Source organism: Hyperolius riggenbachi, chromosome 3 (assembly GCF_040937935.1).
Source record: "Hyperolius riggenbachi isolate aHypRig1 chromosome 3, aHypRig1.pri, whole genome shotgun sequence".
Taxonomy (NCBI): domain Eukaryota; kingdom Metazoa; phylum Chordata; class Amphibia; order Anura; family Hyperoliidae; genus Hyperolius; species Hyperolius riggenbachi.
Window position 1 is genome coordinate 180,037,109 of NC_090648.1, and position 23,171 is coordinate 180,060,279.

At 43.5% G+C, this 23,171-nt stretch overlaps 1 protein-coding gene across 5 annotated transcripts in view; it reads right to left on the minus strand.

Moving 5' to 3' along the window:
• The window catches only part of PDE8A (phosphodiesterase 8A), a 368,631-nt gene that overhangs the window by 42,401 nt on the left and 303,059 nt on the right, over nucleotides 1–23,171 (minus strand). For all 5 annotated transcript variants that reach the window (XM_068275373.1, XM_068275372.1, XM_068275370.1 and 2 more), the window contains exon 13: nucleotides 20,813–20,883. In XM_068275373.1, the coding sequence (XP_068131474.1) occupies nucleotides 20,813–20,883 (71 nt within the window). The remainder of the gene's footprint in view (nucleotides 1–20,812; nucleotides 20,884–23,171) is intronic.

Consider the following 23,171-nt stretch of genomic DNA (forward strand, 5'->3'; position numbering starts at 1 on the left):
GAACATCCCACGGAGCACTGTTCAAGCGATCATTCAGAAATGGAAGGAGTATGGCACAACTGTAAACCTACCAAGACAAGGCCATGCACCCAAACTCACAGGCCGAACAAGGAGAGCGCAGATCAGAAATGCAGTCAAGAGGCCCATGGTGACTCTGGACAAGCTGCAGAGATCTACAGCTCAGGTGGGGGAATCTGTCCATAGGCCAACTATTAGTCGTGCACTGCACAAAGTTGGCCTTTATGGAAGAGTGGCAAGAAGAAAGCCATTGTTAACAGAAAAGCATAAGACGTCCCTTTTGCAGTTTGCCACAAGCCATGTGGGGGACACAGCAAACATGTGGAAGAAGGTGCTCTGGTCAGATGAGACCAAAATGGAACTTTTTGGCCAAAATGCAAACCGCTATGTGTAGCGGAAACTAACACTGCACATCACTCTGGACACACCATCCCCACTGTCAAATATGGTGGTGGCAGCATCATGCTCTGAGGGTGCTTCTCTTCAGCAGGGAAACAATGGAATGGTTTAAAACAAAACATATCCATGTGTTAGAATGGCCCAGTCAAAGTCCAGATCTAAATCCAATCGAGAATTTGTGGCAAGATCTGAAAACTGCTGTTCACAAACCCTTTCCATCTAATCTGACTGAGCTGGAGAGAGACATACCCTAAAAGACTGGCAGCTGTAATTGCAGCAAAAGGTGTTCCTACAAAGTATTGACTCAGGGGGCTGAATAATTATGCACACCCCACTTGGCAGTTATTTTTTTTTAAATGTTTGGAATCATGTATGATTTTCGTTCCACTTCTCATGAGTACACCACTTTGTATTGGTCATTCACATGGAATTCCAACAAAATTGATTCATGCTTGTGGCAGTAATATGACAAAATGTGGAAAACTTCAAGGGGGCCAAATACTTTTGCAAACCACTGTACTACCGAGATCTTACTATTTTCATTTGCACTTAATTATGGGCTATTTCTGGGCGCCCTTTTTAATGTACAGTCCTGCTTTAATCCCTACTTACAAGGACAAGGACATTCACTGTAAGGGAAAAGGTTTACTAATGTTCCACAAAGCTGGGGAATAAGGACAAAAGTGTTCCAACAAACCTGGACTGGATTTATGAAAAAGTAAGTTCTCACTGTGGGTGAATCAGGCAACTGATAATTTATTAATCTTTCTATTAAACTTTCTGCAACACATATTCCACAGAATGTAAACCTAAACCAGCTCACAAGAGTAATGAGGTGCGATTGTTTCATCACAGCTTTTGTATTTACCAAACGTCACAAAGCACAGCGCTATGGAAAGGCTAATAATTATATGAAAAAAGCTATGGTAATCATTTACGTACAGTACAGAATATCCTCAAATTGCTGAACAAACTCAATACTTCTTTTTCAGACCAGGAAATATCCAGAGATGCCTGTCTGGCAGCAGCTATAAAGAATATTTTTTTCAAAATACTACAAGGAATGAAACAGCAGGTCAACTTGAATGACCAGATGCACCAACATAACATTAGTCTTTTCAGATCCAAATACACACATTTCTTAAAGGATACCCGAAGTAACATGTGACATGATGAGATAGACATGTGTATGGACAGTGCCTAGCACACAAATGATGCTGTGTTCCTTTTTTTCCTTCTCTGCCTGAAAGAGTTAAATATCAGGTATGTAAGTGGCTGACTCGGTCCTGACTCAAACAGGAAGTGACTACAGTGACACCCTCACTGATTAAAAATTCCAACTATACAACACTTTCCTAGCAGAAAATGGCTTCTGAGAGCAAGAAAGAGATAAAAAGTGGAATTTCTTATCAGTGAGGGTCACACTGTAGTCACTTCCTGACTGAGTCAGGACTGAGTCAGCCATACCTGATATTCAACTCTTTCAGGCAGAGAAAGAAAAAAAAAAAGAACACAGCATAGCTATTTGTGTTCTTGGCACTGTACAAACACATGTCTATCTCATCATGTCACATGTCACTTCGGGTATCCTTTACACCAATAATTTACAAAGAATAGTTTTCAGTACGATTTTGACAAATGACAGAATAACCAAATAGTGAAAATAGCAGTTGTATTTTTTGTGGTTTGGCAAATGAATTTCTGAAATCTTTTTATGTTGTATGAAATGATAAATCCAGTACTTTGGGCACATTCACAAGAGGTGGATTTAATCTGTGGAACCTTGTTGCACAAGAGCCTGTGGAGAAGTGTACTTTACCGAGCGAGATTGTTTCACATGCTGATCATTTGAAATTTGCCCACATTGCACAGCCTGCGAGCTGAATTATTGGATGATGGGTGGTGAGCGTTTTATCATGGAAAATGTAACGATTCTCATTGATCACAACAATGATACACATTGCTTTTGCCAGGGCTCCCTTTCAGATCAGCAGTGCACAGTTTGCCGTTGTCTAGGGGGGAGGGGGTTCCAGGAATGACTGAAGACCACCAAATAGTACAACAATTTGTACAGCTTTTAAGACTACAGTAAGAAACAAAGAGAGAAAAAGTTGCAATTTTTTTTTTTTTTTAATTACAGTACTTTTTAACTGGATGAATGGAACCATTATTAAAAAGTACTTTCTGATTCCACTATTATCCCCAGGGTTTTCTAGTGGTGGAGCTGCATGCCTCTCTTGGAGACCACCTACAACTTAAGAACCATGTGGGCAGTAGCGTGGCTTAGAAACTCTGGGCCCCAGTGTGAGGTTTATTTGCGTCCCCCTAAAGGGCTTTACACAAAACAATTAATATGGAGAACCAAAACCTGCCAAAGATGGTGTCAGAGTCAGAGAATTGTAGGCTGGGAAAGAGAAAAGTGTATTAATGGTTACAGATATTCAAAGCACATACAGAGGTGAGGTGATCATTACCAGCTCAGCACCAATGAAAAGGCTAAGGCCCACTGGACACCAAAACCGCTAGCAGATCGTCAAACCGCTAATGGTTTTGGGAGCAGAGAGCCGATATTTGCTGGGTGCACACCGAGCGGATTTTGTATGTGATCCGCCGGCCGCATCCGCATCAGCATCCGCGTGGCTAATGTATCTCTATGGGCTGATGCACACCGGCGGTTTGAGGTTTTAAGCAAACTGCAAACGTGCAGCAAGAGGCACGTTTGCGGCTTTCTAAAAACCTCAAACCGCCGGTGTGCACCAGCCCATAGAGATACATTAGCCACGCGGATTTTCAAGCGGATGCGGCCGGCGGATCCGCCCAGTGTGCACTGGGCCTTATAAAGCATTTGAAGAAGGGCCCCTGCTGAGCCTCTCTGTTCTGGGGGCCCTGGTGCGGTCGCTACCTCTGCACCCCCTATTGCTGTGCCACTGCAGGTGGGTTAACTGCCATGAGGTGAAGCCCCACACTTGGGCACAGCTGTCCTGCCCAGTACAAGCCTGAATGGAGGCTAGGGGGATACATCTTGGAAGGGCTGGGCATACACTATGATTTTTAAAATATTTTTTTACATTTTCACTGCCTAGATGCAATGTCCTTACGCAAAGATCCAAACAAACAAAAGAGACATGTGAACGTGTTGCGCCTTCCCATACTTTTCTCTTAATGCGGTATAAAACCCTGACATAATATTCAATAAAAACATGTTTTCCTACTTTTTATATGCCATACGGTTATCATCAAATCACCAGAGGTGGTGCTCACAGCAATGTCACATCTATATTACAGTTCAGCTGCCTAAGGCTCAACACACACCATACAATCTTGGTTGTCCAATCTTACCACTTTCATGTAGTATAAGAGCTTATCCAATCAATCATTCAAGGTATTTTCAATCTGTTGGCCCTTATACTACATGGATTTGGTAAATCTGTACAACCAAGATTGTATGGTGTGTGTTGAGCTTAAGTCAGATATAAGCAGAACGGCGCAATTCCAAATTCCACCATCCACTATGACAGAGAAACATACATCCCACAGTTCCTGTGCTTCACTGAGGACATATACATACACAACCTATCACAGAGTCAATGATCAAATAAGGTAGTCCACTTCCAAACTCCACATTAAAAAACTAAATTTTGAGAGAAGAATTTACACTTGAGTCTCTATGTTTCACTGGATGAAAAATTTTCTTATTCAGCATGTAATTCCTATTTTTCCTTGTCTATGCATAAAGCTTGACAACTTTTGATCCAGTGAAACATAGAGACTCATGTGTATGTGCTTCTCTCAAAATTTAACTTTTTAATGTGGAGTTTGGAAGTGGATTATCTTATATGATCATTCACTCTGTGGTATGTGGCATATGTATATCTCCTCAGAGAAGCGTAGATACTGTGGGGTATTTTAAAGTTCTAATTAAAGTCGCAGTTTTACACTATAGGGAGCCCTTTTTTATTGAGGTATATGGGACGAGGATACAAGCTTAAGGAAGATTACAGCCATTGCCACTGGGTGAGGGATGACCAGGGAACAGTCCCAAGGCCTGAATAGACCTGGCATAGGTCGCACCACACGGTGAGTTGCTGACTTAGGGTGTGGTGGTGGTGTTTTATTCTATCTACGTGGTCAAGCTTTATGCATAGACAAGGAAAAATAGGAATTACATGCTAAATATGAACATTTTTCATCCAGTGAAACAGAGACTCAAGTGTATATGCTTCTCTCGAAATTTAGTTTTTTAATGTGGAGTTGGGAAGTGGACTACCTTATTTGATCATTGACTCTGTGATAGGTTGTGTATGTATATATCCTCAGTGAAGCACAGAAACTGTGGGATGTATGTTTCTCTGTCATAGTGGATGGTGGAATTTGGAACTGCGCCATTCTGCTTATATCTGCCTTAGGCACCTGAACTGTAATATAGATGTGACATTGCTGTGAGCACCACCTCTGGTGATTTGATTTACATATTTTAAACAGAGTGGGCGAACCGGTTTTTCTCCAACGTCTGTGTTAGCATTCTCCTAGCAGCGCGTAGTGTGTAATTGCATACAGTTATCATATTTGCTTTTTGTGCGGATCGTTCAGAAACGGCCTCATCAGTCTGTCGACAGATCGTACACACGCGCTAATGTCGGCAGAACGTCCGCCCAGCGGGAGGGTCTGGCAGACCCGTCGTTGGCGGAAGTAGTGCATGTGTACGCACCTTTAAGATGAAATGCTTTCTGATTGTCTGACTTTGTTCAGCAGAGCCTGCAGTGTCAGAGAAGTGCAAAAAGTAGTTAGACCGGCACTTGCTTGAGTTAGGTATGGCCCGTTAAGTGAATTTGCCCACGGCGCTGCTCTTTCAACTGGGTGGTGCCAGAGTACTGATATTAGGAAATACAAAGGTACAAAAAAGCACTCCGATGGTGCGTTAACACTTTAATAAAATCACATGCATAAAATCAATGCACTTACAGTCTGTGTGCAAGTAATGCACATTTGGGAGGCCACCAACGAGTCCCCTCAACATCCTGTGCCTGGCCAGGGCTGACAGGGTCCGTGCGAGTGGTAGGGCAGGTAGAGAGAGGGACAACCGCCAGCTCACAATCCTCTCGGCAAGCCGTCTGACGTCACAATGCGTTTTGGCGCTTAGCCATGCCTTCTTCGGGGGTCGTACCACTCGCACGGACCCTGTCAGCCCTGGCCAGGCACAGGATGTTGAAGGGACTCGCTGGTGGCCTCCCAAATGTGCATTACTTGCACATATACTGTAAGTGCATTGATTTTATGCGTGTGATTATATTAAAGTGCTAACGCACCATCGGAGTGCTTTTTTGTCCCTTTGTAGTGTCAGAGAAGTGTTTATTTACATTCCTCACTTGATACAATTAAATACAAGATAACATTATCTAAGTTCGGATGCGTCCAGCTTTGCTGGCAGGGAACTTCTAATTCCTGTATGTAATCCTTTGAATGCTGTTTTAGTAAAAAAAAAATGCTGGCTGCATAGAATATGCTGTAAATCTATAAGAGCAAAGAAGAAATGCTGGGTTTCATTCCGCTTTTAGGCCTGGAACCCACTGAAAACCGCAAACGCAAAACGCAACCGCTAGCGTTTTGTCTGAGCGGTTTGCAAGCGGATTCATGCGCGTTTTTGGTCGTGTTTTGCAACATTGTATTTTTTTCCCCAGCGGGTGCCTAGCGTTTTGCGTTTTTATCCTGATTGGTCCTGTGAATTATTTTTCATTTTGTTACAGTGTGCTGAACCGCAAAACGCTAGCAAAACCGCTCAGTTTAGGTTTTGCTGAGCGTTTCTGCTAGCGGTTCAATACTTTACATTGAAGCGCTAACGCTCCCAAAATGCTGCACGTCCTGCGTTTGCGTTTCTGAGAAACGCAAACGCTCCTGTGGAAGTTGCCCCATCCATTAACATTAGCCCAGCGTTTTGGCAAACTGCTAGCGTATCGCAGTGCTGCCAAAACGCTGCCAAAAGCGCTCCATTGGGTTCCAGCCCTAAGGTGGGAATGACACCTAGAACACTGGAGGAGTATTTAGCTGTATTTTGGTAGGTTTTGTTTTAACTCTGTTTTTCTGTGATTAGCCAGCTTAGAATTGTTTGACATGTTGATTGATTTTGACGATCAAAAGTGCTTCACAGAAATTGTATAGCGAATGATTCTTATGAACATTTAAACAGAGGCTGGATTTTGCTGACGGTAAACTTTACATAATTGATTTCTACAAGTGGGATTAAGCTGTGTTCTTCTGTCATACATCCAGCCTCAGCTGACAGGTTGGCTGACTCTAGGCTTTCTGAATGTCTATACTGGTCAGAGGCCTTAAATAGCCAATACTTATGCATCCCAAGCGCTGCGTAATATGTTGGCGCTTTATAAATACAATAAATAAATAAATCCCTACTGGTACTGCTAGCAGTTGTGGTGCCGTGCCATTGAAAACATTTTACCTCAGGTTATACAGAAGATATTTAATCTGATGATATTATGCATACACCTCCCAACATTTAAAGAACAATGAAAACAAATATAGCATTATGTAAAGCGGTAATTAGTGAAAAAACATTGCAATTGTTCCTTTGAACATCTAGAACTGAAACGATGGGATGCATGATCAGATAGAACATTTTATTCAGTCTGGCAAGAGATATGCACCAACGTGTTGTAAAGTCACATTGTCCAAGTTAGCCTGAGGAATAAACCACAACAGTCACAAGGAATAGGCCTGAATTATAACACGAATGCAAGAATATGCTCTTGCCTGATATTTGACATACTGAAGAAATAAAAGAGTTTTATTCACAAAAGGTCAAGTTCAACTCTAGTGCCTCTGGCATCCATAAGATCAGGCTGTGCTGCACATCCTGCACAAAGCTATCAAAGAAAATTTCTTTTTACAAACACCACTGAGAGGTTAATAAGGGTCAGCGAATGTGAAAACATCGCTTACATGGGATATTTAGTTTTTATAGGGTTTACATCTGCTGCAGTGCTTTACGGAGTATATACTAGTCTTATCACTAACTCATTCTTGGAGGTGCTCACAATCCAGGGTCGTAGAAAAACTGTTGCCCAGCAGGGTTCAGGACTCTTGTGATCTCTCGAGCAACAGCTTGAAACAGAAGATGTACAGAACAGTTGCTAGACTGTAGGCTAGCGACTTGTTCTGTAGCTATACAGGGGGAAGAGAAGGGCAGATGAAGCAGCATGGAGTGGGCAGGGTGAATGAGAAAACAATGGCCTCGGCCTAGTCAATCCACCAAGCTGATTGACCAGTGAACCACCAATGGCCTGCACTCTGGAGTCATTAGTAGGCATGTCACCCTCTTATCTGGATGTTTAATAGGTTCTATATTACATAGAATGTAGAAAAAGAAAGGACAAGTGTGAACACCTCAGTGTGGACAGGTATACCCAATATTCCACAACAGGCAGGCATACATCCAAAGGCTATGGCAGCGTCACCTGACTGCAGGAGTACTCAGGACATTTAACAAGCATAACCCACCTGTCTCTATAGCTGCATATATCATTTACATGGATTGACCCTTTTGCAAATGCGACAACATTCCTACATATACAGTGCTGCCCATAATTATTCATACCCCTGGCAAATTCTGACTTAAAGTTACTTTTATTCAACCAGCAAGTAATTTTTTGACGGGAAATGACATAAGTGTCTCCCAAAAGATAATAAGACGCTGTACAAGAGGCATTATTGTGGGGGAAAAACATTTCTCAGCTTTTATTTACATTTGTGCAAAAAGTGTCCAGTCCAAAATTATTCATACCCTTCTCAATCAATACAAAAGCTTTTATTTGCTATTACAGCAATCAAACACTTCCTATAATTGCAGACCAGCTTTCTGCATGTCTCCACAGGTATTTTTGCCCATTCATCTGTAGCAATGAGCTCCAAATTTTTCAGGTTGGAGGGTCTTCTTGCCATCACCCTGATCTTTAGCTCCCTGCATAGATTCTCAATTGGATTCAAGTCAGGACTCTGGCTGGGCCACTCCAAAACGTTAATGTTGTCTGCTAACCATTTCTTCACCACTTTTGCTGTGAGTTTTGGGTCATTAACATGCTGAAATGTCCACTGGTGCCCAAGGCCAGTTTCTTTGCAGACTGCCTGATATTGCCGTTGAGAATCCTCATGTATTGCTCTTTTTTCATGGTGCCGTCTACTGTGATCAGGTTCCCTGGTCCATTGGCGTAAAAAAAAAACAAAAAAACCCTAAAGCATTAGGTTCCCACCACCATGTCAAACAGTGGAGATGGCGTTCTTTGAGTTGAAGGCTTCTCCTTTTTTACTCCAAATGAAGGAAACATCATTGTGACCAAACAATTCAATTTTTGTTTTATCTGATCATAGCAAAGGTTAGCGAGCTTTTGTGTGCCTTATCTGGAGAAGTGGCATCCTCCTTGGTCTGCATCCCTGTAACCCAGCAGTGTGCAGTTTCCATTATATTGTCTGCCTGAGACATTGTCACCAGCAGAGCCCAGATTAACCAGGATGGCCTTGGTGGTGATCCTTGGATTCTCTACCACGTCTTCTGAAATTTTCCACAGTGCGGAACATTTTGTATTTTTTTAATAATACTTTGCACTGTTGCCACTAAAACTTGAAAACATTTAGAAACGGCCTTTTAGCCCTTTCCTGACTTGTGACAGCCACAATGCGCAGCCACGGGTCCTCACTAAGCTCCATTGTCTTAGCCATGACTGCCCACAAACCAACTGCAGAGAGCTGCTGTTATTTCACCTGTTGAGTTGATTAAAACATCTGTTCCCAATTAATCAGGATGTAATTAGGATGCTTTAAAACAGCTTGGACTATTTGGAATGGTATAGAACTTTGGATTTTCCCACAGACTGTGACGGTTGTGAAGGGTATGAATCATTTTGGAATGGACACTTTTTTGCTCAAATGTAAATAAAAGCGGAGAAAAGTTTTTTTCCCACAATAATACCTCTTATACATCGTCTTATTGTCTTTTGGGAGACGCCGTCCAAAAACGACTTGCTGGTTAAATAAAAGTAACTTTAAGTCAAAATTTCTAAGGAGTATGATTAATTATGGGCAGCACTGTAGACAAAATCTTTAAAAAAAATAAAAAAATAAATAAACAAAACATGCAAAAAGGTAGATCAGCGCATCACCAGGCAGCCTCTGATTGGGTACCAACAGAGATGCGCTGAGCCCCCATCAGAGACAACAAACACACCTTGTATCCAAAACCAGAAGCTCTGCATATGCACTAGTTACAAACTATCAAATGGGAGACGCTGACCATAGAATAAACTTACAGTTTTTGTACACGGCAGAGAAAGGCTGCGCTACTTAGGACAAACTGCATCCAAATGACTAGCTGCATGAGTGTGCAGAGCCTACTTATAGGCAACATGCACACCCTGCATTCAAATCAGATGCACCGAATTACCTTTACAGATCAGAAGCATTACAAATTACACAAACATTTTAAATGCAGGTTGTACCTGTTGCCTATAAGTAGGCTCTGCACACTCCTGCAGCTAGTCATTTGGATGCAGATTGTCCTAAGTGGCGCTGCCTTTCTCTGCCGTGTATAAATTCCTACATATAGAACCTGGATTTGAAACTGAACAGGTAAAGCTAAGAGTATTCCACCTAACCTATTTGTAACAAGAAGTCAGAAGATTTTCCAAAGCAGTCAAAATGCCTGTTTGTATATTGCATTCTTTTTATTTTCCAGAGAACGCCAATACACATCCTGCAGGAGTCTGCAGTGACTGAGATTTTCTTTCCATGCTATTAAACAGAACAGCAGGATGCAGGATACAAATATCCAACCACCAGGGGGCATGGGGTGGACATGTACACATTTCATTTACTAGACGTTGGACTACAAGGAAATATACTTGTCAGTGATGAGGAAAAAACTGTATTTTAAAGAGAAAAATATCTGCAGTTAAAGTTAAATTTCCTTTAAAATGTTTGGTTTAAATACTCCATGAATAAGTGCAGTGAAATATATTGGGGATAACAAAGCCACAAAGCACTGTGAAATGGGCAACCCAGTCATGGGAAGACCAGTGCTGAAGTCAAAATAACACCTTTAATTGTCCTAAACTGATTTTACTGTAAGACACTGTCCCTTTCATAAAAAGGCACTCAAATATGCAACTGGGAAGGAATGCAAAATAATGCCTGTAACGATCTGCTCAGAAGTCTGCACAGGCAGACAGCGGTTTGTCCATTTGTTAAGTCTGAGGGCTGCAGGTCTCTGGAAAAGAGACCTGCCTGTGCTTTGCAAGTATCAGACCTGTTCTGCTGCTGAGCAATTTGCATACACTTGTCATGCAAACGGTCTAGCTGCCTCCTTTGAAGGCTTGCAGTATAAATACCATGTGATCCCAGAGTCCTTTGCTGCTCATAGAGGTTTGTTCCTGCTGGACTCACCTGGAGTGTCAGCCACTGCTATCTTAGTATAGTTAATTCTTGGGGAGTGCTCCTTGCATTCCTATTTAGTGCAGTCAGTTTGTGTATAATTTGTACTGCCTATTCTGTCCTGTCTTGTCTGTCGCGATTGCGCTGTCGCCAGCGGTGGTTGATAGCGAATCGATCTGTCTTGTTTGGATCGCACTAGCCTCTAGCGGTAGCGGCTGTGGATCCTTCTGATCTATGTTCCTGGAGTGTAAGCTGGAGCAGCGGTTGCTACTGGCTACCTCATCTGTCTGTCTTGTCTGTTTGTGCTCCTTTGTGTTACTTGTGGCTAGTTAGGGTGGCGTGCTTGTCTCTGTTGTGCTTTTCGTGCGGAGACCGCGCTGTAAACGTGTTCGCTGTTGCAAATGAGTGCGGTGTTCGCGTTTAGCTAGCGTTTGTTATTTTCCTTATCTTTTATTGTTGTTTGCTGTGCCTTTGCTACTCTCGTGCTCTGTCCTGCTCAGTCTGGTGTCACTATTTGGCAATCGCCATTCTTGCGATTGCGTTCCTACTTTGTTTCCGCTGTTGTGTGTTCACCATCGCTGGGTGACTAGTTTGGTGGGCACACATTGATTCGGTCTCTGTGCTCTCTCTCTTTGGGGGCTATCTTGCCTTGTGTTGCTTCTTTTCGTACAATTTCCATCTGGCATTTGTGGCAGCGCAGAGGGTTTATTCCTCTGCACTCCACAGCTCCATCTGCCGGTGGGAATTACCCTCTACTGGTGCTTGCACCAAAAGCTGGGTTCTAGTATTTTGACATGCTTGTGGAGGACCTCCGCAGTGTCAGCGCACATCTTGTGCGCTGAACATGGAGATATCCCACAATCGTTACATTATGAGCAGCCCAACCGAAATTCCCAGTGTAGAGGGAATTTCCGATTTGTACGATTTTGCTGAGTATGGTTCCTATGTCTTTAAGAGTTTCAAAAGATTAAATTCAGAGACGAAAGAGGATTTTCTCTTTGAATGTGTAAAATTTTGTCTGAATCCTACCTTTCAAACTACTGATCCGTCCACGTCTGCTCTCCAATTAGCTTATGTGCTGTTGCAAGGAGATCTGTTTGTGTGGGCTTATGATATTTTGCAAGACAATTCTTGGAATGCCAATCTGTATCAGTTTCTTACATTTATTTCCTCCTACTGGTTTGAGCTGGCTTGCTTGCCACCTGCCCTGTATGAATGTGTAGTTGCTAATGAGTCAGCTGTATTGTCCCTTCCATGCAAAACCATTCCGTGTGATAATCAGTTCAATGTTTCTGTTGCCACTTCAGGTTCTAAGCAGGTGCAAGAGGAATGCTTTGAGATCTCTCTTGCAGTTAAACAGCAGTCATTCAAGGTTGCTAAAAAGAAAACATCTAAAAAACGCAAGTATCTGAATAAAAAACTCTCTATGGATATTGACACTTTTGTTGTTCAGTCTGTGCCTAGAAAAGTTTCCCAGCTGGAAAATCCGTTGCCCATAGCAACTACAAATAAAGACATTATTTCCATAAAGTCTGAAATGTGGAACACACTTGAATGTGATGAACCCTTAGAGGCTTCTCAGTCTCAGGTTTTGTTGCCTCAAGCAAAAGCCTATGTGGAGCCTATGATAGGCAGAATTATTTGGTATATTAAAGGTGTAAGAAATTCTATACATATTCCTGATCCCGATCCATATGAATCCTACCTTGATACAGGCTTGTTTGAGCCTCCATTTGCCTCATGGGACATTGGGGCCTTGATGGAAGAATTTGAATTTGATTGGAAGGCTTTTTGCGATTTTTACATCGCAGAAAGCAAAGAGATTCTTTATGCTTGTCTTGATTCAGGGTACGCTTTGATTGACTCTGATGAGTGTGACGAATGTTTTGTGGATCTGGTGATTTGTGTGTGGCAGACGATTTTGGATTAATTGCACACATACCAATCAATTGACTTCAATAAAGAGACATCGTTATCGGATGATTGTTCCTGCCTTTCTGCGGTAAAGCATGTGAGTCTGGATATTGTGAGACCTGAAATGAATGGGTGTACCACTGTGGTTGATTCCTGTACGAATCGTGAAAGATTCTCTCCTGATTGTGTGAAGTTTGGATCTATGCGATGTAAAGCCTGTTTCTCGGATGTTCCTGCAGATGGTGATCAACATGAATGTGTGAGTTTTGTCAATGAGATGTGGGATCCCTTGTCATGTAAAAACAGATGATCTTCTCCCATTACTACTTTAAGATCTTTCATCTATGATATTGCTATGGGGAAAATTCTCAAACTATGCAGTTTCAAAAGTAAGGTTAATATGATGAATAAAGTTTCTCATGGTGTTGTCACAACTTCTTCTACAAATATTGTTCAATATGAATGTTCAGACCTAGTCAGGTGTGAATGGGAGCCCCCGTTCCAGAAAAAGCAGCTTGAAGCGCTGGTGTATGAATTGGAGAACGATTCAAAGTCGTTTTGTGAGTACTACATTGCCAGAAGTGAGTCTGTCGTGAGAGCATGCATAACTTCTGCTTCCGCCTTAATAAAAGAAAAGGTGTGTGAATATGACTTTGTGAGTCCGCTGATTTGTATGTGGAAAATAATTCTGAATGAACAACGTGTACTTCACACAGTTGATGTTTATAAAAGCACATTGTCAGCTGGTGTTTCTGAGATCCAGCAATCCAGCCTGGAGACCCCAGAATCCCTGTCTTCAAATTGTCCAGTTTCGCAATCGATTGCGATCTTGGATTCGCAAATTGCGTGTTCTGACTCCTCGGATTCGACATAGTTAGCCGACTCTAAGAGTGAGACAGTGCTTTGGTTTTGCGAATCTGATACTGAAGCATCTTTGCTGTGTCCAGAGAAGGTTTCTCTGAGCCTGCCCTGTACCATGAATAAAAACATGAGGCCCATTTGCACTGACATTGGTGAGTCCCTTTCTTGCTTTGAAGATAGTAGTGACTCTCCACCCTGTACTCTGGATGAGTCAATATTGCCTTGCATAAAATCTTCTGCAGTGACCCTAGAGGCTCGTCTAGGTATCGCTACCATTCTCACCTGTTTTTCCGCTATTTTGGAATTGCAGTCTAGTTTGACTGCTATGCAGAATTCTGCGTGCAGTGAGATTGGAGTTAGGGAGTCAGTGTGTGTCCCCGTAGATATTCCTGTTCATGAAGATGAAACTCTCAGCGGATTGTAGAACCATCCCTGGGACATTTGCTCTGTCCGCAGAGAGTATTTGAGGTTTTGCCCTGTAACATGGATAGTTCAGAATCCTTGATTTCTTTGTCAGAAAACTTGGGAAACGATGCTCCTGAGCTTTTATCCGATGCTCTGGAGGTCTCCAAGTTCCTCCCAAAGGGTGCAGAACTTTTAGGAGGTGCCTCCTGCGTTCTGGCCTCTTGGGATCTCTGCAGAGCTTCAAAGTGTTCTGGGAGATTCTGGGAGACATTTTTTTTGGTGACCTGGATGGGATCAACAGTGGCTTCTCTGTTGAAAGGGACACTTCGAATAGGTATTGTGGCAGGTTTGGTATTTTTGGACGCTCCCTGGAAGGTGGTGGGTATTGCCTGGAGGGTGTTGATGGCTTGTTCTCTGGCATTCACAGTTCTGATGGGTGTTACGCTGAGACTTGTAGTACTGATGGGCATGTTTCGGTGGTTTCTGTTTCCGACGAGCTTGGTTTCGGGAGGATTGACTCTGGAATTGGGCCTTGTCGGGCTGACCTGACCTTCATGAGTCTTCAGTTAGATTTTTTTTGGAAATGTCAGTTTTGAGAAACGTCTGGAATCCGTCCCTAGAGGGGGGGGGGGGGGGGGTACTGTAACGATCTGCTCAGCGGTCTGCACGGGAAGACAGCTGTATGTCCATTCCTTAAGTCTGAGGGCTGCAGGTCTCTGGAAAAGAGACCTGCCTGTGCTTTGCAAGTATCAGACCTGTTCTGCTGCTGAGCAATTTGCATACACTTGTCATGCAAACGGCCTAGCTGCCTCCTTTGAAGGCTTGCAGTATAAATACCATGCAATCCCAGAGTCCTTTGCTGCTCATAGAGGTTTGTTCCTGCTGGACTCACCTGGAGTGTCAGCCACTGCTATCTTAGGATAGTTAATTCTTGGGGAGTGCTCCTTGCATTCCTATTTAGTGCAGTCAGTTTGTGTAGAATTTGTACTGCCTATTCTGTCCTGTCTTGTCTGTCGCGATTGCGCTGTCGCCAGCGGCGGTTGATAGCGAATCACTCTGTCTTGTTTGGATCGCACTAGCCACTAGCGGTAGCAGCTGTGGATCCTTCTGATCTGAGTTCCTGGAGTGTAAGCTGGAGCAGCGGTTGCTACTGGCTACCTCATCTATCTGTCTTGTTTGGATCGCACTAGCCTCTAGCGGTAGCGGCTGTGGATCCTTCTGATCTATGTTCCTGGAGTGTAAGCTGGAGCAGCGGTTGCTACTGGCTACCTCATCTGTCTGTCTTGTCTGTTTGTGCTCCTTTGTGTTATTTGTGGCTAGTTAGGGTGGCGTGCTTGTCTCTGTTGCGTTTTTCGTGCGGAGACCGCGCTGTAAACACGTTCGCTGTTGTGAATGAGTGCGGTGTTCGCGTTTAGCTAGCGTTTGTTATTTTCCTTATCTTTTATTGTTGTTTGCTGTGCCTTTGCTACTCTCGTGCTCTGTAATGCTCAGTCTGGTGTCACTATTTGGCAATCGCCATTCTTGCGAATGTGTTCCTACTTCATTTCCGCTGTTGTGTGTTCACCGTCGCTGGGTGGCGACTAGTTTGGTGGGCACACATTGATCTTGTGCGCTGAACACAGAGATATCCCACAATCGTTACAGTGCCATAATTAGTTTTTTTTCTCTAGGAGATGCAGCAAGATTGCCAACCATTGGTGTTGGGCTCGGTCCACACTAGGCACGGTTGAAGAACACAATCCGTGGGTTGAAGAACGCAATCCGTGGTCCGGTCTTCAAAAACTGTAACGCAAACTGATGTGTGCTGCCCTTTTGCAGCATAAGTTTCAAAATCTGTTTGAGTGTTAAAAAACGTATCCTTAGCCCTGGCCACCAAGCTGGGAAGGGGTAGCAGCCAGGAAGGGGGGGCAGCAGGCACAGCGGCGGGGAGGGGAGACAGACCCCCCCCCCCTTTACCTGGTTCCCCTGTCCCCACTTCCCCTCCAGCTATTTGCACTATATATAATGTAATGTAACAGCGAGCGGGTAAGCAATTACCTTCCTTACGTTCCACCGCTCACCACGTGACTTCCTGCAATGCCGCCCTCTATACTTCAGTGGGCTGTATTGCAGGAAGTCACTCAGCGAGCACAGGAAAGTAGTAGGTAATTGTTTCCCCATGAGAGGCCACATATGATCCTCTGAGGGCCATCTGGAAGCACTGGGGAGAGTGTGCATGTTTCTGAGTTTGGAGGTGTTATTTTTGCTGTCTGTGGCTGGCAGCGACAGCACATGGTGAGGACCTGTGTAACCTGGTGATTAGTGGTGGACACACGAGTAAAGTTTTCTAACGGCACTTGGTGTTAAGGGAAGCGGCACTATTATAAGGCAGTATCACGCTATGGTCTTTATTATCTCTTTCATGTTTGAGTGATACAACTTTAAGAAGATTACAAGCACATGTGAGCACAGCATCTTAAAGGAGAACAATTGTTTCCCCGCTCGCTGCTTGTTACATTACTTTACATATAGCGCAAATAGCTGGAGGGGGAGCGGGAATGGGGGGGGGGGGCGACGACACAGGTGAGGGGGGGCGACCCCACTCCCCGCTACTGTGCCTGCTGCCCCCCTTCCTGGCTACTACCCCCTCCAGGCTTATTACATTACTTTACATATAGCGCAAATAGCTGGAGGGGGAGCGGGAATGGGGGGACACAGGTGAAGGGGGGGGGGCGACCCCACTACCCGCCACTGTGCCTGCTGCCCACCTTCCTGGCTACTTCCGGATCTCCCTCAGTTTCTTTGTTCAAAATAGCATGTGTAGAGGGAGAGCCATTGTACCTTTTTCAGCAGATGGAAGCATGAAGAGCTCCAAAACCTCTTGATAGCTAGCTGCATTGACCCTGCCCTTGATAAAACACAGTGGACCAACACCAGCAGCTGACATGGCACCCCAGACCATCACTGACCGTGGGTACTTGACACTGGACTTCAGGCATTTTGGCATTTCCTTCTCCCCAGTCTTCCTCCAGACTCTGGCACCTTGAGTTCCGAATGACATGTAAAAGTTGCTTTCATCCGAAAAAAGTACTTTGGACCACTGAGCAACAGTCCAGTGCTGCTTCTCTGTAGCCCAGGTCAGGCGCTTCTGCCGCTGTTTCTGGTTCAAAAGTGGGTTCATGCTTCCATCTGCTGAAAAGCTTTATGGAGATGAAGATTACATTTTTCAGCACGACCTGGCACCTGCTCACAGTGCCAAAACCACTGGTAAATGGTTTACTGACCATGGTATTACTGTGCTCAATTGGCCTGCCAACTCTCCTGACCTAAACCCCATAGAGAATCTGTGGGATATTGTGAAGAGAAAGTTGAGAGACGCAAGACCCAACACTCTGGATGAGCTTAAGGCCGCTATCGAAGCATCCTGGGCCTCCATAACACCTGAGCAGTGCCACAGGCTGATTGCCTCCATGCCACGCCGCATTGAAGCAGTCATTTCTGCAAAAGGATTCCCCACCAAGTATTGAGTGCATAAGTGAACATAATTATTTGAAGGTCGACTTTTTTGTTTTTAAAACACTTTTCTTTTATTGGTCGGATGAAATATGCTAATTTTTTGAGATAGGAATTTTGGGTTTTTATGAGCTGTATGCCAAAATCATCAATATTAAAACAATAAAAGGCTTGAACTACTTCAGTTGTGTGTAATGAATCTAAAATAAATGAAAGTCGAATGTTTATCAATACATTACATAAAATAATGAGCTTTATCACAATATGCTAATTTTTTTTAGAAGATCCTATAGAGATCGCTGCAATAAGTTTCAATTGGGAGAGTTAAACCTTTCATTACACACTGTACATATCTCTGGAGAGAGGGAGGGAAGGAGAGGAGATGCATGCGGACCGCTAGTGGAATGCAGACCTTAGTGGAGAAAGTTTGACCATCCCTTATCTAGAACATGACCCTCATCGATCCTCTATCTCCCTCCTGCTCCTCCCATATTACTACTTCACTGACCCCCCCCCTAACCTTTTCCAAATTTGGGATAGTCCTTTCCATATACACACCTATCTATTTGCTTTTATGCCTCTATTTCATCTCCCTTAGGGACCACCAGGATATGGTTTCTCTATATATATCCCTTATGATCCGTGCATTCCCAACTTTCACTCATCTTTGATGTAGTATTTTAAACACTATAAAGGTAATTATAAGAGAGGCCTACACCTCAGGCTCTCACTGCTAGTCCTGTATAGCATTTAGCATCTTGGCTCCCCTTTTGCATACTTACCGTACCTAAAAGTCTCACTTATTTCTATGAGCAATATCGTAACCCACATGTATGCTTCACTCTATTAATGCTTCACCGACTGAAATGTTTTTATTATGTATTACTGCTGTTTCTACTGTTTTGCTTATTGTGTTTTGCAACTAAGAATAAGTAGAGTTGCATTATCCAAAGTGCCCTGTTTGTTTTTTAAAGGCACAGCATTCGACCTGAGGAAGCATTTTTTCCGCGAAACGCGTCGTCATTTAAAGTGCCAAATAAAGTATTTATTTTTTATAACCTATTGGATGAGCTACTTTTTTAAGGTAGGACCATCTATTACTTTTATTTGAATAATTGTACTCCGCAATAAGACATACAAACCATATACACACTACGGGCGACTCCTCCCCTATCCCGCTTCTCTAGAAGTTTGACCACTCCTTCTCTAGATGGTCTACACTACAGGTCGGGCTTCCTGAAAACTCCTTCAGCCCACTAATCCAGTGCAGGCAACCTCTGAACCAGTGTTTCCCAAACCTGTCCTCATGACCTGCTAACAGTGCATGTTGTGCAGTAACCACACGTATGTATAGAAGGGGTAATTAGCGCCTCTGCTATGTGGATCAACTAATTGTGGATTTCCACAAAACATGAACTGGTAGAGAGTCCTGAAGACAGATTTGAAAAATATTGCCCTAAACCTATTTAGGGCGAGACAAATAGTATTTTTTTCTGCCCATGTTCCCAAACAAGGACAAGTATGCACAAGCAAGAGTCATGTATGCCCAGTGGAACAAAGCATTTGTGCCCAGAGGAAAAAAGTCATGCATAAGCAAATTAATTCTATGAGGCATGCACGGACCTTACTCACACATGCCCAGTTGGGATGTGCTCATCCACAGCGCCAGAGAAATACTATTTATAGGGCAAGTCAAATAGATCAATGGGGAATCTGCAACAGAATGCTGGGCTGCAGGAGGATCTGTGTTGCCTCTGGACCACCCAGAGGCTTTCTACCAATCAAGTAAGTATGTTTTTTTTGTACACACTTTAGGTGTACTTTAACCACTTGCCGACCGCGCACTCATATCGCGCGTCGGCAAAGTGGCAGCTGCAGGACCAGCGACGCAGTTCTGCGTCGCTGGCTGCAGGCTAATTAATCAGGAAGCAGCCGCTCGCGCGAGTGGCTGCTTCCTGTCAATTCACGGCGGGGGGCTCCGTGAATAGCCTGTGGGCCGCCGATCGCGGCTCGCAGGCTAAATGTAAACACAAGCGGAAATAATCCGCTTTGTTTACATTGTACGGCGCTGCTGCGGCGATCCCCGGCCGCTGCACCGCCATGTGACAGGGGACGTCCTGTCACAGGCTGCACAGGACGGATAGCGTCCTGTGCAGCCCCGATCACCAGGGGGCCAGGTAGGAGAGGGGGAAGCGGAATTTCGCCGCGGAGGGGGGCTTTGAGGTGCCCCCCCCGCCAGCCACACGCAGGCAGGAGAGATCGGACCCCCCCAGCACATCATCCCCCTAGTGAAGAAAAAAAGGGGGGTGATCTGATCTCTCTGCCTGGTGTTTGATCTGTGCTGGGGGCTGTAGAGCCCACCCAGCACAGATCACAGAATTCAACGCTGGTCCTTAAGGAGGAGGGGGGGGGGGGGGGGGGGGGTAAAGGGTGGGTCCTCAAGTGGTTAAAGTCCAAAAGCACATTTTTAGTAGCAAAATATGTACTGTAGATTAAAGGTGGCCACACACCATACAATTGTTTAAAGATCTGTTCAATTTAAGAATTTAAGAATTGCAATTAATTTTTCTGACTGATTGTAACATTTCAAAAATATGACCAATGTACCACACACCTATGTTCAATTTTTTACTCAATTATGATAAAAATGATTGGAAACTCAGAGAAAATTGCTAGGGTGTGTATATTAATAAATAAACAATCCAACACACACCATACAATCTTTAGTAGAAATTGAAGAGAAATATCTTGCATTACGGATCGATTTAAATCGAAAAAAAAGGGAAATCCGATCTGATTTTTCAGTCAAATGAAAAAAAAGCTTTAGATTTTTTCGAGAGGTACGATCGTTTTTATCGAATTACTGTAAAATTGGATCATTTTATTGTATCGTGTGTGGCCACCTTTACCAGAAACTCTAAGAAAATTGCTAGGGTGTGTATATTAATAAAATGTAACATGTAACACACACACCATACAATCTTTAAAAAAATTGAAGAGAAATATCTGACATTCCTTTTCGATATAAATAAAAAAATCATTTTATTGTATCGTGTGTGGCCATCTTTACACCGATCTGTACAGCAGTCCTGAAGGTAGGGACATTGACGATAGAGGGATTGAATGACAAATGAAGGACTGTCCCTCTGAAAAAAGTTTGTATCACAAATCACAAAAACATTCAAACAAACACAACGTGAGGCATTGAAGGCTAAGGAATGTAGACTTAGGAATGCAATACTCATGGTTTTAATAGTTAGGGGAATTATTGTGGCTAAGAGCAATGTACCTTAGTAATAGGAGCTTCTATTGTCATCGAATGTATTCTGGCCATTGAAGAATGCCGCCTCTGTGAGCTACCTGAAAAGTAAAGACAGGTTTAGAAATATGAACAGATACAGTGGCTTGCAAAAGTATTCGGCCCCCTTGAAGTTTTCAACATTTTGTCACATTACTGCCACAAACACGAAACAATTTTATTGGAATTCCACATGAAAGACCAATACAAAGTGGTGTACATGTGATAAGTGGTTACATGATTCCAAACATTTTTTAACAAATCAAGAACTGCAAAATGGGGTGTGCGTAATTATTCAGCCCCCTTTGGACTGAGTGCAGTCAGTTGTCCATTGACATTGCCTGATGAGTGCTAATGACTAAATAGAATGCACCTGTGTGTAATCTAATGTCAGTACAAATACAGCTGCTCTGTGACGGCCTCAGAGGTTGTCTGAGAGAATCTTGGGAACAACAACACCATGAAGTCCAAATAACACACCAGACTGGTCAGGGATCAAGTTATTGAAAAATTTAAAGCAGACTTAGGCTACAAAATGATTTCCAAAGCCTTGAACATCCCACAGAGCACTGTTAAAGCGATCATTCAGAAATGGAAGGAGTATGGCACAACTGTAAACCTACCAAGACAAGGCCATCCACCTAAACTCACAGGCCGAACGAGGAGAGCGCTGATCAGAAATGCACTCAAGAGGCCCATATTGACTCTGGACGAGCTGCAGAGATCTACAGCTCAGGTGGGGGAATCTGTCCATAGGACAACTATTAGTCATGCACTGCACAAAGTTGGCATTTATGGAAGAGTGGCAAGAAGAAAGCCATTGTTAACAGAAAAGCATAAGAAGTCCCATTTGCAGTTTGCCACAAGCCATGTGGGGGACACAGCAAACATGTGGAAGAAGGTGCTCTGGTCAGATGAGACCAAAATAGAACTTTTTGGCAAAAATGCAAACCGCTATGTGTGGCGGAAAACTAACACTGCACATCGCTCTGAACACACCATCCCCACTGTCAAATATGGTGGTGGCAGCATCATGCTCTGGGGGTGCTTCTCTTCAGCAGGGACAGGGAAGCTGGTCAGAGTTGATGGGAAGATGGATGGAGCCAAATACAGGGCAATCTTGGAAGAAAACCTCTTGGAGACTGCAAAACACTTGAGACTGGGGCAGAGGTTCACCTTCCAGCAGGACTACAACGCTAAACATAAAGCCAGGGCAACAATGGAATGGTTTAAAACAAAACATATCCATGTGTTAGAATGGCCCAGTCAAAGTCCAGATCTAAATCCAATCGAGAATCTTTGGCAAGATCTGAAAACTGTTGTTTACAAACACAGTCCATCTAATCTGACTGAGCTGGAGCTGTTTTGCAAAGAAGATTGGGCAAGGATTTCAGTCTCTGGATGTGCAAAGCTGGTAGAGACATACCCTAAGGCCTGAAACCCACTGAAAACCGCAAACGCAAAACGTAACCGCTAGCGTTTTGTCTGAGCGGTTTGCAAGCGGATTCATGCGCGTTTTTGGTCGTGTTTTGCAACATTGTATTTTTTTCCCCAGTGGGTGCCTAGCGTTTTGCGTTTTTATCCTGATTGGTCCTGTGAATTATTTTTCATTTTGTTACAGTGTGCTTAACCGCAAAACGCTAGCAAAACCGCTGAGTTTAGGTTTTGCTGAGCGTTTCTGCTAGCGTTTCAATACTTTACATTGAAGCGCTAACGCTCCCAAAATGCTGCAGGTCCTGCGTTTGCGTTTCTGGGAAACGCAAACGCTCCTGTGGAAGTTGCCCCATCCATTAACATTAGCCCAGCGCTTTGGCAAACTGCTAGCGTATCGCAGTGCTGCCAAAACGCTGCCAAAAGCGCTCCTGTGGGTTCCAGCCCTTAAAGTCTGGCAGCTGTAATTGCAGCAAAAGGTGGTTCTACAAAGTATTGACTCAGGGGGCTGAATAATTATGCACATCCCACTTTGCAGTTATTGATTTGTAAAAAATGTTTGGAATCATGTATAATTTTTGTTCCACTTCTCACGTGTACACCACTTTGTATTGGTCTTTCACGTGGAATTCCAATAAAATTGATTCATGTTTGTGGCAGTAAATGTGACAAAATGTGGAAAACTTCAAGGGGGCCGAATACTTTTGCAAGCCACTGTATATCATATATAGAGAGCCAGAGAGAGAATCAGAAATCATTTATTTTATTTATATCTCCATAGCTATTTAATTTAATAATCTGGTTTTGAACTTAAGAATGAATAAATAGCTCAGAAGTTGTGATGCCTCCACCCTGTTACTTCACCCATACTTCCTTTTATTGTTTTCCTGGAGTGATCTACAATGCATTAATCTGGGTT